We start from the raw sequence: 19,252 nt of genomic DNA, 5'->3' as shown, positions 1-19,252 counted from the left end.
GAAGGTTGCTGAGTAGAGACTGCATAAGTTTCACTTGTTGTTATTGTATTATTCGTACTATTATTGTGTGTAATCTTTTAAAGTCCAATTTGTTTTGTACTATTGTTAAATGAAGAAATGAATTAGTTTGATTATGTTGATATTAATCCCAACATGTTCAAAATGACATCTTAATTTGAGCATATCAATGTTTGGCAAAAGTGAAATTGAACGAAGTTTAAGGAGAGTCAAAATGCAGTACATCAATAATGAATTTTACATCAGAAATTTCAAAAATTTTCGAGCTCAAGAAAGATGAAAATGAAGAAATTTCCCTAATTGCAAAATTTCTCCTAAATTAAAAAATTAACGTTAATTAGTCATATGTACAGTACATGTAACACACACTGATATAAACCAACTGTGTCACCTATACAGTGCTCCGTTAATGTTACAGAAAAATGACCAAATAAATCACGAATTACGAGGATGAGGATTATTTTAAACATTCAATAATAAAGACCATTTAAAACATTCAGTCAAAATAAAAATCATCCACAACAAACACTACCGTAAAAATGAGGACCAAGATATTTAAGCAAAAAGGAAATAAGAGAGTGCAGAAAGCAATGGCCGAAATTCACAGTAATAGAAGCCCTAACATTGTTTGTCGGGGCTTTTGGCACCGCATATTTGTTTTTCTAATTTTCCCGCCAATAAAGAAATGAACTTTCTCATTCTCGCCAAAAGCTTTTGAGTAAAAAAGAAAGGCGACGAAGAACGCAATCGGAGACGAAATGCACGGAACACCAGAAGAAGAGACGGTGCGGAGGATCGGATACGAATCCATGGACCAATCCAGGTTAATGGAAGTACTCGACATTTACTTTCCTGAACAGCTCTTAACCGTCGAGAATACCTGGTTCAATCTCGCTTCCTCTCTTTTTTCCTTCTTTTCTTCACCGGTGGGACAAAACCTTGTTTCTCAGGTTTCGCAATCTCTTCTCCGTCTTTAACTCTTCAATTTCTTCTCCTCCATGTTATTATTGCGATATATTTGTTCAATTCATTCACTGCGGAACTTGCGAATTCAATTTTTAAATAACATACCTGGATTATGTTTCTGATTTGCGTTTGCCGTATTGAATTGTCTAATTGCGGCATATGTTGTCATAACAAGTTATGAATGTTTAACGAACAGCAGAAGAAGCATCCGTTTCTACTGAATTAAACTTGTTTCTTAGTAGATAAGATTTGAGTTTAATTTCTATGCCCTACTACAAACAACTCAGTATTTACCGTTGTTAAGTTAGTTAAGTAAAAGGTAACAAACTTACCATGCATGACAGTTTATGATTAGACTACATTGGAAAAGTTCTTTACACTCTCAATGGATAGACTATTTGCTTATATGGATTAGTTAAACAGTGTAACTTTTTCTTTTTTAAATCAGTATTTGATAACTTTAATTTGTGAAAACACGGGGAGGAGAAAAACAAATAGAATCATTATACTTTTAGATTTTAAAGCTTTCTTGACTCTTAGTCTTGGATACAGTGACATATTGCCTGTGTGTTCTCATGGGGATAATTTTTGGGTTATGTTAACAGGTGAAAAGTGGTTATGGAAACCATATCTTGTCGCTTGACTTTCAGCAGTTCCAACAGATTTGTCATGTTGAGGAATTTTATAAAATGTTAGAGGAGAAACCTAAAATTGCTCTCGCATGCATGAGTGCTGCTGTACATAAGGTATGCTTGAAGTCACTTCTGTTGTTGCGTAAATAAGTGCTGTTTTAATGTTGGCCAAGGTTTTATATTATTTAAATAATAAATTGGAAACAGGTTTTGCTTTCCAAATCGGAGAATGACGATCTGGTGCTTGGTGCAAAGGTTGATGTTCGTCTTCATAACTGTCCTAAAACTATGATTGCGCTGAAGAACTTAAAAGCAGCTTACATTGGTATATCATAAAATCATTAAGTCGTTTTTATAATTGTATTTATTTATTTTTTGTGTTTGGTTGCCATGGTTGAAGCTTTGACATTGTATAGGAAAAAGAGTCATTATGATATTTTATAATCTTTTGGTGATTTTACAGACAAACTGGTCTCAGTTCGTGGTACTGCTGTGAAAGTCAGCACTGTCAGGCCGCTGGTGGTGCAAATGTTTTTTGAATGCTGTAAATGTAGACAACCAATTTCACGTAAATTTCCTGATGGCAAGTATTCTCCACCATCAACTTGCAATTTAAACGGCTGCAAGAGCAAAATCTTTAATCCGTTGCGATCTACTGCTCAAACTATTGATTTTCAAAAAATAAGGCAAGTCTGGTGCTTGACTCGTTATCTCTATTCTTCCACATACATTTGACATCACTTTCCCCCTAGTCATTGTTAGGGCTTCAGTCCTTTAAAACACTGTTTTTGATGTACCTGCTGCAATAGAGTTCAAGAATTATTAAAACATGAAGACCATGAAGAAGGACGAGTGCCTCGAACAGTGGAATGCGAGCTTACCCAAGATCTTGTTGATGCATGCATACCTGGAGATGTGGTTACTGTTACTGGAATTATAAGAGGAATTAACACTTACATGGATATTGGAGGAGGTATGCTTAAGCCTAAGCCTGCATGTTTTTGTTATCCACCATTTACTGTTCTCTGTGTTTTAACACTTGCTTAGATGTTAAAGACAAAGCAAATGTAAGTTTGTGAGCATAGATAACTAAACTTTGTTTGATATGTATTTTTAAAATTATGTGTTTAGTGTTCACTGGTATTTAAGCTTTGTTATTTGCAAATTCATGAACGTAACTGTTATGTTTGACCAATATATGATATGACCTGGAAATCTGACGCTGGTAATAAAATGCTTCCGTCAAAGATGAAGTCTTGAAACACCAATAGTCACAGTCTTAGCATCACAGCTGTATATTCGTCCGTAGAACTTGAGTTTTCTCTTTCCCTCTGATGTTGGATCACCCAATTCTTTGCTTAATTCTTGAAGGCCAACCCAACTGCTTTTCTGTCGACAAAACCTGGTGCATGAGAAGTATTCTAAACATGTATATCTTCAAAGATTACAAATTTAAATTCCAAATAAAATTGTTCATTGGTTAAATTTATACAAATATTCTGCTGCTGTTGATGCAGGAGTCTGAAAACCTATAGCATTTGTTGCTATTTTCAGTATTTTGTTCGGCTAAGACTTATTTCTGCTTTAAATATCTGAATTACTTTAACATAAGAAGCAAAATCCTTCATTTTCAGGCCATTTCACTTATGCTTGTTGGTATTTATGTAGGGAAGTCGAAGAACAGAAACCAAGGATTTTACTATCTGTATCTTGAAGCTGTATCCATAAAAAATTCAAAGTCACAGTCCACATCTCAGGATCTGCAGGACTCTAATCCCAAAACTAGGCCAACTGAGCTATTCGATTTGTTTTCATTTTCTTCAAAGGATTTGGAATTTGTTGCAAAGTTTAAACAGGAACACGGTCCAGATTTATTTCGCCAAATCCTTCAATCCATATGCCCATCCATCTATGGGCATGAACTTGTTAAAGGTAAATATCTATACTTTTGGACTAATAATGGTTAGGAATTCCAAGTATAAGTCTAAGTCCTATGTTGTATAGAAATGAGAAAGTTGAACTACATATAAGGAAGAAAATTCACAAATCTATTGTCTTAAGATTGGGTTAGAGATGGTGTCAACTATTTTACATGGGTTTAACTCAAGTCTTATTAGTATTTGTTCATCGGTGAATTTCTCTTGAAAGACTCATTAGTGGGATTAGAGCCGATAGTTCACCTTGATGACTAGCTCAAACGAATACATGGATGAAGAATATTAGATGTGAGGATTTCTAAGAAGATACTCTTCTTTCATGTATGCATTATTCAGGCAGTTTTGTCTTCTAATTGATTACAAAAATCGTCCCTCAATCACAAGTTTTATTACTGATAATTATTGCTAATAATTCCACTATGAGAGATATTTGCAGTACTTCACCGTGTTTTATTTTCAACAAAAAGACTCAACCAATATTTAACTACATCTAATTTAAAAAATATGGATTGATAGGCACGGAGTATCCGTTTTCTAAATAGTATAACGTAATGATAATACAAAATGTAACTTGTCAATGCTATCTATAATTGTTGGAATTACCTTGTTGATATTTCCCATTCAAAAGGTCACAATCTAACTAGTCCAACATATTTTTGTTCTTTTTTATCTCACCATCCATTGGTTGACATGTGCATTGTTACAAACTGTATGGTAAGAATGTCACTCAGGCTATTTATGATTCTCCATTTGGATTATTTTGGGAAAATGTTTCAAAATTGGTAATTAAATCGTGAATCTCATTGTAATGTTAATTTGTTCTTATTTTGACAGCTGGGATAACTCTGTCATTATTTGGTGGAGTGCGGAAGCATTCTATGGATCAGAACAAGGTTCCTGTGAGGGGAGATATTCATGTCATAATTGTTGGTATGCTTACCTTCTAAATCAAATCAAATTTTCCAAATATTTATTTGCAGAGGAGTTTTTCTTTTTTTTTTTGTCAAAAAATGTTTTCTTCAGTTTGAAGCTGGCTGAATAAATATACATGTTAAGAGGTTATGGTTGTGATATAACAAACTGCTAATATTGCAATTTTGATTTTTTAGGTGATCCTGGCCTAGGTAAGAGCCAGTTGCTACAAGCAGCTGCAGCAGTTTCTCCGCGTGGTATCTATGTCTGTGGTAATGCCACAACAAAAGCTGGCCTCACAGTAGCTGTAGTGAAGGATCCTATGACAAGTGACTATGCTTTTGAAGCAGGTATTGTATTCTTAAATTCTTTTTATGGTTGGTACTCAATCCAACTCTAATCTTCTGGCTCAATGTGTACTGTGCTATTTCCAGAATTAGTAGGTTACTTTGATCATGATTGGTGGGAGGTTTGCTTTAAACAATTGTGTTTTTCTTAGTCATGTTTTATTGCTTGGTTCTTCAGGTTGATCTTCTTTGTTCCATATTTTGAAATATTTGCTTCTGTATGGTAAATATGAAATTTAGAATGTGTTGCAATTATTTTGGGCCTTATTATCTAGTCATTGACTGGCCAAGCAGTATGGGCTGCTCCTTTCAAGGTAGGCTAAAGGGTGACTTTGTTTTGTTTTCCGGTGCTTGTTCTGTTTTCTTAAGCTATGCAGAATTAGGTTAGTTTATCTTTGCTAGTAAGGTGGAAAAAGGGGAACAAGTTTTTTCTCTTGTGCTATCCTAGATAACGATAGGATATTGTGGGCTATCTAACTCATTTTTCTATGATCCCTTACAAAAGATTAGTTTGATTTTCTGTGAATGGTTGTCGGAATTCATGATAGGTGCTATGGTGCTGGCTGACAGTGGATTGTGCTGTATTGATGAGTTTGATAAAATGTCTTCAGAGCATCAGGTTTGTTCTCTGGTTACTGGCTTCTAGTGTCCTTAAATGAGCTTTAAACCTTACTGTAAAATTGTGGTGATAATACAGGCTTTACTGGAGGCGATGGAGCAACAATGTGTATCTATTGCAAAGGCGGGATTAGTAGCAAGTTTATCATCCAGGACTTCTGTCTTAGCTGCTGCAAATCCTGCTGGTGGTCATTATAAGTAACATTTTCTATTTTTGTCTTGTTCTTACAATTTTCCTTTATACCGCCTCCTTTATGATTAGGATCAGATACACAAATCATGAAGTTTGTAAAATTGGACAATGGGCTGTGAAACATTAAAACTCACTTTTAAAATCTAGTTCAAGGGTGGAAGATTGTCCAAGTCATATAGGGAGTATTGTGGTTGTTTGATTTGTATTATATTAGTTATTATCAAAGTAATGCCAGCCAAGTGAATGGTATACCCCATATTGCAGCCGAGCAAAAACTGTAAATGAAAATTTGAAAATGAGTGCTGCTCTCCTGTCTCGTTTTGATTTAATTTTCATACTGCTGGACAAACCTGATGAACTTCTGGACAAGCGACTCTCGGACCACATTATGGCAGTAAGTCAGTACTGTATTCTTACTTTGTGTAGGTTTTTGCATGTGCATAAATGCATGCTATCAATCATATTAATATCCCATCGATTGTTGATGTATTTGATGAAAATTTCTTCAATAATTGGGAGATGGAGTAAAATAATGGGAAAGAGTTGTTAAATAGCTGCCATAGCGCTATGGTGTCTCAGAAATCCTCCAATCCAATCCACTGTTGTGACTCCATTGTGGTTCCACCCAAAAACTGTTATTGTGATGGGCGATGGTAGTTATTGTGTTAATGGGCATCACTCTTTGCGACTTTTTTCCCCAGTTCCAGTGTTCCTATCCCCCACTTATGTAGAAATTCAAACTTTTCCTTTACATATTATTTAAAAAACCGCTACTCACACAAGGAAGGTCTCCTCTACTCCTCCATCAACATGAGTTCACCTCCTCTTGCATCTTGCTGGCTAAGTTTAACTTGTTTTCGTTAGTATTTTCTCATGAAAAATTGAATTTTCAAGTTAGTATTATGTTTTATTTTATCTCCATACAATTTGTTTGTTTGTTTGTATGTACATATTGATTTATCCCACCTGCTGCTTGACTTCAGCTATTTTCCAAGACGCTATAGCAATATATGATGCTATAGTGACTTTTTGGCACTGTGCGAGTCAATAATGATGAGACATGCTGTTTTCTCCAGATTATAGCTTCTATGCTTCTGCTTGTGTCAAGGATAAGAATTATGAAATGACTTTCGTCTCTCCATAATTATTATAGGTTTAACCCCACCCTCGTATGACTTCTTTCTTTATCTAGAATCTAGTCTTGTCTAAAAAGGAAGTAAATTATTAAATAAGTTTAAACTTCAGATGTATTAGAGACATGCCATAACCAGAAGTACCAATAGAAAACACATGAAGAGTGATAACAATCTTGGAAAAGGAAATACCCTTTGCCTCTTGGCGTACTGAAATCACATTGGATTTCTGCATGGTTGATCTTAGTGTTCTTGCTGTAGGACAATCTATCCTCCCACAGTAGACATGTTTTCACTTTGCTATCAATTTTATTCTCCATTCAATATTTTTGTTTTATTATTTTTCATTTGATCTTGTGTTTTGTATATTATTCTTTTGGTTCTAAAGGTTAATATTTCAATTGTATCTCGTAGCTTCATGGTGGGAATGGACAACTTTCACCGGCATTGAAAAAGCGACGTGGAGGTTATTTTACTACCTCTCTATTTGGCATTAATTTCGAATATGCTAGAGCATTCTACATTTTGGTAAATCCAGATTTACTAACGGTAAATATTGTTCGTAATCAGATACATCTGATTCCAGAGCTACTGTATCACAAAATACTGGACCTTTAATTTCAAGATTGAGACTTGACCCAAGAGACGGTGATTTTATTCCATTACCTGGTCAACTTCTTCGCAAATACATTGCTTATGCGAGGAGTTATGTCTCTCCTAGGTGATTTGATGTCTTGTATTCTTTATGATTCTGGTCTAAGTATTCTTGTGTATTAGAGATATGATTAGTAGGGAGTTTATTAGTAGATTTGTTAGGAGAGTAATTAGTTTGTTACCTGAATAAAACCTCTTTCATCCATAACTACACATCATATTTTCAGTTTGTCACTTTTTTTCTCTCTTATCACTCAACTATGAATTTTAACATGGTATCATAGCTATATCACCGACCTTGAAGGAGATTTTTTTCTGCTTCCACTGTTTGCTCATTTTCCCCGTCACTCTTTTCTTTTAAATCTTCATATTAATTTCTGCCTCACTCATTTAGTTTCTCAGTCCAAGGTGGTGAAGGCACTTCAGCGTCATCTTCTGCCTCGTTTTTTTATCCTTGACGTCTGCGTCCATGTTACCTAAGTCGATATCCACGTCATCTTAATTTTTTTCTCTCAAGTTCCATTTGGACCAAATCTTGTTCAAATAATGCAAGACTTTTTCTCACTTTCAAATCAAGATTGGAGTCCAATCAAATTGATGACTGTAGCGAAAGACGAAGGAGCATGGAGAACCACACTATTCTGCCTCACGAATTGATCAAAGAAGTTCTGCTTTTGCTGGTGAAATCCTTTTTGCAATTCCTGTTGTTCTTTTGCCTCCTGTACGATCTTCTAGATTTTGTCTACATAACTGGTTTGTGAAGATTAAATTCTGCCTTTGTTTGGAGAGTTTCAAAGACGTATGTTGTTCAAGCTTTGAGCACCTAGTTTTGACTTATAGTTGCAACTTTGATTATCAGTTGGATCAGTATTAACTGGTTGGTTCCTTGCTGGAAACTTAGTTTGGTTGTACCTTTGGTTTTTGTGATACTTCAGTTGTTCAAGGTACCTTGTAACCGTTTGGGGAGTTTTGTACACTAAATGTTTGATGCTTTGATTCACATTGATTTTGGAAGCATCTCGGTTGATATCATTACCCCACACTTATCTTTACTACAGTGCACGGACAAGTGAATCAACAAAATTGTACATGCCACTGTTTTGGTTCCATTGCTTGCAATTAAGTTTCTAATTCCCTGTGGATCCAAATGGTAGAGTCCTTGCTGAACCATTTCTCCATATTGTGCCTGCAAGGTATGGCAGAAAAGTTGTCTTTGAAGACTTAGGCTACTATGGTTTATTGGTTTGTCCTATTGTAAGCTTCTGCTATGGATTGTTAAGCAGTGGATTTTTTGTTTGCTTGTGCCTATATAGAAGTTAAGCATTTGTCTTGTTTGCTTCTGTTAAGTGGTTAAGTCTTAAGTTGTGTCTTCTGCTTAATGGTTAAGCTTTGAGTTGCCCTTGTTGATTTGATAGCTTTTTCCTTCTGTGGTGGTTAAGCTTTGATGATTCTACCTTTATTAGGTGGTTATACTTTGGATAAATTCAGCCGTTGTATTTCTGACATTCTCTGTTTTTCTTTCGACTTGTTTTGATACTTCTATTGTTCAGTCAAAGCTGGAAGTGTTATAACACCGAACTTTTGGAGGGATATTAGAGACATGATTAGTTAGGAGTTTATTAGTAAATTTGTTAGTTTGTTGCCTATAAAAGGCCCTTCCTCCTCTTGCATTTATCTCTTTTATCAATCAATACACATCTGATTTTCAGTTTATCACTTTTTCTCTTCTCTCAACACCTAACCATGAATTTATTTTCTGCCTCTTCTCTTTTTAATTTATTCTTAGGATGACCAAGCCAGCTGCAGAAATCTTGCAAAAGTTTTACCTAAAACTGAGGGATCATAATACTTCGGCTGACGGTACTCCTATAACAGCTAGGCAGCTGGAAAGTCTGGTAAGGCTAGCTGAAGCTCGGGCTCGGCTGGACTTGAGAGTAGAAATAACGGACCAGGATGCAACGGTTAGTTTTCATATCTTAGCATGAATTATGTACACAGTATTCCTTTTTGCAATCTTTTTTTTTTTTTTCTAACTTCACATCCCACACGTTTTCAAAAGTACCCCTTTAAATGTGGTTAAATACCATTTCAGAATTTAGTCTACAGATTTGTAAAATTTTAACATTTTCATATTTTAATTTTCAGAATTACATAAATATGTTTCAGAATTGTTTTTACACACTCCCAGAAGTTAAAGTCTTGAAGCATAAAAATTTTATGAAACTAAATTCTGGAAGTGTAAGCATTTTGTATACTTCTAGAATTTTTCGAAAGTTACTCTCATTTCTGTTTTTACATATTTATATTTTTATACATCGATCAGAACATTCTCATTGTTGTTACTCACATTTTTTCTCTTGTCCTTTTAAAACTCAACAGTCACCAAGTATAACTAGATGTATAGAAATACGATAAATCTGACCTTGAACTTGTAGGTGTTTTTGTGATCATAAATAATTCTTGATGTCTTTCCCCATTTTAGCAATCTCGCTTGTGTTCTATGTGTGACATCCCAATTAATTTCCGTCTTTTTATACTATTGATCATAGATGTTTAAATTTAGAAACTTGCAAATCAAATCTCTCGTCATTATTTCCAAGCCACGTTCCTCTTGATAAAACTGTAACGAATATACTTTATTTTATTTTTCTGTAAGTGAAAATTCCTTGTCTTCAAAGTATGTCTCCAAAATTCAAGTTTAAAGGCTTCTCATGATTTTTCAATGAAAACTATATTATCTAAAAATACATGCAATTAGCAATAATAATTTGTATGTCGCCTGTAAGTACATCCAAAAGTAAATTAAACAAGTACGGATGGTCTTCACTTACACTATCTTAGTCGCTCTAGTAAAATCTTTAGTCTCGTTTCCTGAAATTCTATGATCAGTGATTAACTCACCATACATTCTTGTATAACTTGAATATAAGCTAGTTCCAACATCGTTCCTTTCCGAAGTATTTCACAATAATTCTCTTGATATTTTCATAAAAGGATATTTGAATGAAAAATGACAAAGTAGAGGGGAAGGGTGTTCTTAGAAAGTATGGCCCTAATATAAATAGCACTGGTCCTGTTTTAGTCTGTCTAGTTTAATAAAGTAAAATGCAAGTCCGAAGAAAATTTCTGTCTTAACACAACTTTGAGAGTTGTGATAGAGATGAGAATGTTATTTTTGATGAGGGAACACAGGGTAGTACTAGGAATGTTATTATATAGACGGTAGAGAGATTGGAGAAAACTAAAGTTAAAATCATTAAAGGAAGAATTTAGAGGGATGGTATGTTCGAAATAGAACATTACGGTATTGACACAATTGGTGGGGAAAGACTTGGTTGTTTCTTATGACGAATTTCTCGTGTCTTGATTTCTTGTAACGAAATTGTGGTGCAGGATGTTGTTGAAATCATGAAAGAATCCCTGTTTGATAAATATGTTGATGAGCATGGAATCGTGGATTTTGGTCGAAGTAGTGGGATGAGTCAACAAAAAGAGGCAAAACGCTTTCTGAATGCACTGAATAAGCAATCGGAATTGGAACAGAAGGATTGCTTTTCAGTATCTGTATGTGCTTTTATTTTTCACCCTGCTGCTTTTGTTGCAGATAGTTTCTGTACTTATAAAAGATCCATGTTACTTTTCAGGAACTATACAGTCTTGCAGATAGGATTTCCTTGAAAGTACCTGATATTGACGCTTTAATCGAAAACTTAAACAGCGTTAATTGTCTACTAAAAAAAGGACCAAAGACATACCAGGTACCGTATGATGGCATTTTAATTCTCAGGTCTAATGGGATTTCTTTGGAGTTTTACTCCTTGTTAGTATGCGTCTTTCTTTCTGTTTATTGTGTACTACTACGACCCTATTAACTTACACCAACAATCTTTTACCAAAATGCCTTCGCATTACGTGGAGGTGTAGCAGATATTCGGATTTGGCCTTTTATAATGTAAAATACATTTTAGAAAGTAGAATGTGAAATTATTAGTTAAGGATAAGAAAATAAATGTTAACCTCGTAATTGATTATACTGCAATTTATAACAATCGTAATTTTTCAATCCATGATTTGAAGTTGGTGCTTGCCTCCTTTTGAAAAAGCTAAACCCAAAAATTTGTGACAAAAGCATCCTTTTTAACTTTTTGCAGGTATTATCCTCTTCTTATGCACGAAGCCAAGCGTTCAAGACAAGGGGTTAAATTGAAGGAGCCATGTTCATTTTCTCCTTACACTGAAACTCCGCTGTGATACTAGGATTTAGTGTATAGTATAGTAGTTCTGGTGTTGCTAATTCGTAACCTACTAATATTACATCATTACTAAGGTGAGTCAAGAAATACAACAGAAGACCGTTGACAGGAGCGGAATCTCTTGTTTCAAATTCTTCTGTAATTGTAAAAAGGTTCAATTTTTATTTTTTTAAAACATCCAATTTTTGTAGAAATTTCACGAAATGTATATTTACATTCATCTATAACACTATATTTAAATTATTTGTACTTCTATATTTTTTTTTTCATAATTCCGAAACCAATTTTTTCCGAAGTTTTGGAAGTAAAATTCCAAAACCTAAATTGTAAGGAAATTATATAGTTAATAACTATGTTTGATCACTAGAATTTAGAGTAAATCCTGTACCGACTCCTCAAATTTAATAAAAAAAAACAATGCTTTAGTACAATGTTCACCGAAGTTTAAAATTATTTATAATTTTAGGAATTGTAAATTACTTTTAAATTTTGAACAGTAACACTTATATTTTGAACTGAAATGTATTTTTGATTTGTAGAATCAAAATCAGATTTATCCAAAATTTTAAGAAACAAATGCATTAAGTAATACTACATTTGCAATTGGATTAGTAGGTGACATTGTGCAAATACAATTACAAGGTTCACGTACATTACAAAATAAAATGCAAATTAGTTTGGTCGGATATATTTATTGTTAAAAATATTAGAATCTGAAAGAAATGGTAGAATGACACCAACATCGTGTTAGGGAATGAAGAAATCAACAGATATAACAGAAGAAGCTGGAGTCTTCTTCATACATTATTACACAAAGAAATAAGGAAAAGAATATTCCCATTTATGCTTACAGTCAGTCCTAAAATCTCAGTCTTTGCCAAGCCCGCCGATGTATTCAGACAACAAGGCTCTAGGATTTACAATATAACAACTTTCAAATAACAATTCAACTCCAAAGATAATATACAAACCTTAACTTAAGAAGAAAAAAAATATCTGGACACAAGAACCAACATCTTCTATGTCAGTATTCACATAACATTAAGATATTCAATATGTCGTGAGCACTTGCTAACCGGCGTGGATAGTACATTAGAACAGGAGGGTTAATAGACTTGACACCTATTCTGGGCCTTGCATTGGAACCATCATATGTTGACCCTGAGAATATTTAAAATAAGAAAAATAAATAAATATCAAATTCGTATCTATAAGAGTCCTTTTACTCGTGGTAACATGAATACCTTAAATTACGACATAAAACTTGAAACCACGGAAAAAGCATACGTAACATATATAAATATGTATTCTCAATCATATGTTCCTCATTAAGTATAGAGAGGTTTGATAGACCCCTAAGGCACAAGGCTGTCCCACGAATGTTGCATCTTTAGGGATTGTCCACTTTGGCAGATTGTGATGATTTGTACCCATTAAGTTGGTCAGCATCAAAAGGGCAACAAAGAGATAAAAGGATTAAAGTGAATGTGAAACCATTGTTGTTAAATAATAACCGCTATGGCATCACAGTAATAACATGGCATTTTTGGACCTATCTACCCTTTTTGCCATCCATTATTTTCCATTATATTGTGACATTCACTATTTATCATTGTATGACGCCTTCTGCCATATCTACCATTGCTCACCATTATCTCTAACTACACTAAGGGACACTTCAACTATAAGGTTCTCACATCAATGTGGCACCTTTAGGGATTGGCAACTTAGGCAAAGTGTAACAATTCTTACTTCCATTGAGTTGGCCAACAAAAGGGAAACAGAGAAAAAATAATGTTGTCATAGAAGAGTTGAAGCGAAACAAATTTTATTGAATAACCACTATGGCACGGCCATAACACTACAATGTGGCGCTTTTGGATTGTTTGTCAGTAGTCATCCACTATTTTCCATTGTATGATGACATTCACTATTTGTCATTGTATAGTACCATACATACTCTCCGTCGCCCACATTATCCATAATCATACTAGGGTGAGCAGCAAGGTTGTCCACCAATGTGGCATATCTAGAGATTGTCAAATTAAGAAAAGTATGATAATTTGTACTTGCATTCAGTTAGCCAACAACGAAAGGGCAACAAAGGGAAAGAATAAGGTTGACATAAAAGGGTTAAAGTGAAATCAATGTTTTTTAACACTAACACTATAACGTGGTCCTTTTTGGACATTCTAACATTTGTCATATTTTTATTTTCCGATGCAAGGTTACCATTGATTATTTATTTGTCATTGTATGCATCATCTTTCGTATCTTCCATCACTTACCATTATCTATAATTACACTAAGGGACACTTAAGCCACATGCTTCACCCGAATGTGGCACCTTTAGGGATTTTTGACTCAGGCATATTTTGTAACAATACATACTTCCATTGAATTGGCTAGTGAGAGAGGGCAAAAGGGGAAATGATAATGATCTCGAAAGGGTTCAAATGAAATCAATGATGTTAAATAACCATTATGGAATTTGATAACACTATAACAAGACTTTTTCAACCCTACTACCGTTTGCCATCCATTATTTTCTATAATACTGGGCATCCACTATTGTTGTATGGTGCCATCTACCATATCTTCCACAGAAGGGTCGATGTGAAATCAATGTTTTCAGATAAAAATTAAGTCACCACCATAATACTATCCCATGACATTTTAGGACCCATCTGCCATTTTGTCATCCATTAATATCCATTGTAAGGTGACATTCACCATTTGTCATTATATGGTGTCATATACTCATCATTATCAATAACTACACTTAAGGATACTTCAGCCACAAGGTTGTCCCTCCAATGTGGCATCTTTAGGATTGTCGATTTAGGTAAAGTGAGAATTAATACTTCCATTGAGTGGGCTAATGATTAAAAGGCAACAAAGGAAAAAATATTGTTGTCATAAAAGGGTCGTAATAAAATAAATATATGTTGATAAATACTTGATAATGGCACTGCAATGACACAATAACATGGAGGTTCTTCGGACCCATCATAAGTCATTTTCCTTTGCAAGGTACTCTTCTCTCTTTGTCATGCTGCCATTTGCCATATCTTCCATCACCCGCGATGACACAACACCGTAGCAAGACTCCCCTTCTTTTTCCCTTTTAGCCATTTCTTTCTTTTTATTAGCTTATTCCTCATTTCTTCAAAAGTTTCTCCTCTCCTTTTCTATAAAATAATTCAGTTATAGTTGTTCTTGTTCTTCATGTATTCAATGCTTTTATGTTTTTTCTTTTCAAAACTTCAGAATTTAGTTCTTGGTTTATCGAATTTCAGAATCATGTTGTTCTATGCTTTTTTATCAATTAAACGTGTAATGTTCCCAATTCATTTCCACTTATAGCACAATGTCAAGCACCAAAAATCAATTTCTTTGGACACTCAATATTATCTTGGATTTTTAGTCTATGATTCAGTTATGCTATTTTCACTTTTACATATATGTGTTATCATTTTTGTGTGCCATAGGCTGTCATATCATCAGTTGATAACCTTGAGTGGAATCCCAATTTGGCTATCCCCAGGACCAACATTAAAAGACACATCCCAGATGTTAAAATCCAATTCTCACATCAGTCACAATGTAAAGACTGGGTAACCTTGTGGCTTAAGAATACTTCATTGAATTTATTTCATTCGCCCAGAATCACAGCTAGAAATATTTTGAATTTAAAAATTATGATCATTAGCCTTCTTTGCTGCCTATAATGAAAACAAGGTAAACTTCGTGATCTTTTAAGACAACCACAAAAGAATGTCACGTGTTCCTAAAAATAGCTCAGAGAAGTAGCTTGAAAAACCTAAATATAATACTTCAGTAACATGTAATACCAAAGTGGGATATTTAAGCTATTGATATCCAAGCCAGAAACAGCTATCTAGCTTAAGACTAAAATGTATAATTAATAACACATTTATATTTAAGCACAGACCATCCATAAATGACATACAGATGTCAAAAGCATCATTCACACACTTCAAAATGATCAGTAGCACAAAACCCTATATCACTAAGAAACCTCCAGCCAACCACCACCACCACCACCACTGGATTCTCAAAAATTGATTCAATCTTAATGCATTATGTAAAAAGATTTTTAAAAAAACCAGGGACCACAACAAACTGAAATTTATTATTGTGTGTACTTTGTACAATCCATTAAGGAGGAAAATTGCCAATAACACTCAGTGTCCTACCAAACTGAGAAAGACTACCCTTCAAAGATGGACCACACAATAAATAACCCCAAATAAACCAAAAAGATGCTTAAGAAAGTGGCAGACATTATCAAGAGATAAAATTATTAAACCTAAATAAAAAATATGCATAAACACAACTTTTCACAAGGGACTTTAATGGGCGAATTGATTGTACTACCAACCAAAGGTAGCTGACACATTGACAAGTGTTATTTGGCACTAATTCTAAGGTGGAGGTTTTCAATATGCAGTACAACTTTGTTTTCTAATATCAAACCAAAGTAGCGATAGAGCCGGCATAGTGTGAACCATTTTAACTAAGGTAAGCTTAAAAGTTTTTACAAGGTAGAGGTACTAAACTTAGTTCTGCAAATGGAAATAGCAGGAAGTCACACGTCCTATTAGGGTGCTTTCCACAAATTCATTACATCTCTAGGTTCACACTCGAAGTCAGAAACAGAGAATTCTATAATATTTACAGCAGTTACAATTCAGAGTTCAAAAAACCACCTTAGCACCTTCATTTAACATTCAACAATGACAGCCCAGAACACAAAGAAAGAAGATAATACAGCAAGCAAAGTGAGTACAATTACCTGAGAATTTGTGTAACTAACCCCTTGGGAAAAAGAACCTTGATGAGCAAGCTGCAGATTTCACAACAAAAGACACGAATATGAGATGTAAGAATATATATATATATATATATATATATATATATATATATATATATATATATATTTCGAGCAACACAATCAATCATAACTTCCAGGAACGTGGTTGCATTTTACCTGAGCACTAGGACCCGGTTGAACATCTTTCTTAGCAGAGGTCTCTCCACCCTTGGCTGAGCCCTTGGTGTCACCCTGAAATACAACATATTGAAGAGCCGAACATAAACAAAAGACTCAACACAAAAATTACAAAGCATAATAACTATTCAAGCGTTAGATGAAAGATTCAAAATTACCTCCATCTGCAACATCCCCAATCCGTCCATGAGACAAAGCCATGATAAAAAAAAATGCCAATCAGCAAAAACCAGACACGAGAATTAGGAAACCCAATAAACCAAACATAAAAACACGCCGTATACAAGTTTGTTAACTGGGGACCAGACAAACATTTAAAATTAAAAAATAAAATGAAATTGGTAAATTAAAATCACCTCTCTGTATCTTGTGAGGTAAATTTTCAAGGGATCGATATAATCCTCGAAACCAAGGGTGGCCATTGCCCAGAGCAAATCGTCCCCATTAATAGTCTTCCTTTTCTCTCTCTGACACTTATCAGAGGCCCTACACAATTCAGCGGATTCAAAATTGAAGCAAGTGATAACTGTGATAACAGCAAAACGGAAGAGAATCAGGAAAAAAAAAACACTAACTCGCTGGTGATGAAGCTGATGAACTCAGAGACGCACTCCTGAACAGTCTCTTTGGCGTCTTTGGCAATTTTCCCGTTAGCAGGAAGCGCCTTCTTCATGATGCGGCTTATGTTAGCAATGGGGAGGTACCTGTCCTGCTCGCGCACGTTAGAACGGGGACTGTGGTCACCGCTCTCGTGGCTGCCGCCGCCTGGACTGGACGGACCGTCGGCCATGGTCGCCGGAAACCTGATTTGAGAGAGGAATAATCGGTAAAAAACATGGCGAAATTGAAAAAGAAGAAACCCTAATTCGAGAGAAGGAGTTGTGAGTTGTTATGTTGGTGAAGAGAAATGTTAAGAATACCTGTGATGGTATGAATTAGTTTGTATTTGGCGCGAGATCGGTGAGGGAATCGGACGCTGGAGAAGAAAGGAAGGTGGAGACGATTGAGATCTAGATTGAAGCCTATCACCACCGTTCGTTTTCTTTTATTACACAACAACAACAGACACTACTACTTGCTTTTCGCTTCTTCCTCTACCTTTCTATTTCTCTCTCTCTTCTCATACTCTTCCTTTTCTTTTTCTTTTCTTTTTCTTTTTCTTTCTTTTTTAATTTCTCCATTCAACTCCTCAAGTCAATGAGACAATTTATTATAGCAATTATGATCATTTCTCATAATATGTGTCTCATTATTACGTAGACTTCAATTTTAGACAAACTATAAACTTCCAAAAAATAAAAATAAAGTTGTAGATGGAAGAATAAACTTATTAAAGATGGTCACTGGATTTTCATAAATATCAAATTATTAATTTAATTGGAAAATATTTTCTACTGCTATTTAAAAGTGTCTACAAAATTTATCTAAATATACTTTCATTTTTTTTCTATAAAAATAATCGGTTACTTTGATATGTTTGAACAAATTCCGTTTTTACGTGATTAAATATTTGAGTTAAAAATAATGTGTCAATAAATTAAAAAATTAAATAAGTTATATAAAATGTTATGAATCAACTTATGTATACTTTTATTTTAATTAATGGAAAATTTAATTTTTTTTCTTAAATAATTTTTATGAAAAATGTTTATACATGTTGTAATATCTTTTCAAATATTTAATATAATTATATATTTAAATTTAGTGTTTAAATTATAGTATGTTCATTATCCGATGAATCTGTGCCAAGGTAAAAAAAATTATGTTTAATAGCTTTTTTTTATTCTTTCACTGAATTAGAAAGTTAAAATATCTATTGGTTTAATTAAATTTATATTTTTTATATTAATACTTATATCAGTGATTTAAATGTAGTTTAAAATAAATTTAAAATTGTAATATTTTTATTTATTAATCATGTAATATTTTTTATAAAAATGGAAAATAAATATAAATATATTGATGGCGAAGAAGGAAAGAGATAAGAATTTTTTTTTAAATATGTGAAGAAAATAAGTTATTGGTTGTCTTTGTTAATGAGAGTTAGTTTAAAAAAATATTTTAATTATTTTGTATAGTCTTTATGCCATTAACTTGGATAGAATGATTCAAGAGATAATAATATTTATGAACAATATTAATAATAATATGATACAGAATATAGGATAAAGATTTTAATTTTTGTAATTAAATAATTCACTATGCTTGAAAGATAATAAATTTAATTAATCATTTGTTTTATAACCTGAAGTTGATGACAGAGAATTATTGGAACATTTCTTTATAGTATGATTAGGTACGTGATAATATGAACAATCTTTTGTATAGATTTATTTTTTAGTGTACATAACTATTAAAACATTAAAGAGAAGAAAAAAAGAGTGATGATTAAGATGTCTTTTAAAATAAAACTGTTTCAAAAAGTTTTGAAAATTTTTGCTTGATGGATACAATACAAACAAAGTTTGAAGTAGGGAATTGTCAAATAAAAATGTTAAGAGTCACATCTCATAAAGTCTTTGGACACATCTTCAACTTTATTAATATACCATAT

At 33.7% G+C, this 19,252-nt stretch overlaps 2 protein-coding genes across 3 annotated transcripts; one reads left to right on the top strand and one right to left on the bottom strand.

Annotated features, from left to right (window-relative positions):
• Window positions 1-618: 618 nt before the first annotated feature.
• LOC114184065 (probable DNA helicase MCM8) lies at window positions 619-11,894 on the top strand. 2 transcript variants are annotated; one of them, XM_028071306.1, is made up of 17 exons: window positions 619-968; window positions 1,590-1,730; window positions 1,824-1,941; window positions 2,080-2,302; window positions 2,426-2,589; window positions 3,285-3,548; window positions 4,388-4,483; window positions 4,663-4,815; window positions 5,361-5,431; window positions 5,510-5,628; window positions 5,888-6,017; window positions 7,171-7,222; window positions 7,327-7,477; window positions 9,197-9,371; window positions 10,804-10,974; window positions 11,055-11,168; window positions 11,562-11,894. In XM_028071306.1, the coding sequence occupies exons 1-17, from the start codon at window positions 777-779 to the stop codon at window positions 11,610-11,612; spliced, it is 2,385 nt and encodes a 794-aa protein (XP_027927107.1). In that variant the 5' UTR covers window positions 619-776; the 3' UTR covers window positions 11,613-11,894. The 2 variants fall into 2 exon arrangements, with proteins under 2 accessions (XP_027927107.1, XP_027927115.1); XM_028071314.1 differs by lacking the exons at window positions 5,888-6,017; window positions 7,171-7,222; window positions 7,327-7,477.
• Window positions 11,895-12,434: 540 nt separating this feature from the next.
• Window positions 12,435-17,811, bottom strand: LOC114184080 (nuclear transcription factor Y subunit B-10). Its single transcript, XM_028071324.1, has 7 exons — window positions 17,619-17,811; window positions 17,274-17,501; window positions 17,055-17,184; window positions 16,857-16,862; window positions 16,678-16,752; window positions 16,483-16,533; window positions 12,435-12,824 (listed from the first exon to the last, which is right to left on the bottom strand). Exons 2-7 carry the CDS (start codon window positions 17,486-17,488, stop codon window positions 12,786-12,788), a joined length of 516 nt encoding a protein of 171 aa, XP_027927125.1. The 5' UTR covers window positions 17,489-17,501; window positions 17,619-17,811; the 3' UTR covers window positions 12,435-12,785.
• Between the last annotated feature and the right edge of the window lie 1,441 nt (window positions 17,812-19,252).

This window comes from Vigna unguiculata, chromosome 1, assembly GCF_004118075.2.
Source record: "Vigna unguiculata cultivar IT97K-499-35 chromosome 1, ASM411807v1, whole genome shotgun sequence".
Taxonomy (NCBI): domain Eukaryota; kingdom Viridiplantae; phylum Streptophyta; class Magnoliopsida; order Fabales; family Fabaceae; genus Vigna; species Vigna unguiculata.
Note: the sequence above shows the minus strand (reverse complement) of the source record. Positions and strands in the feature narration are given on the sequence as shown.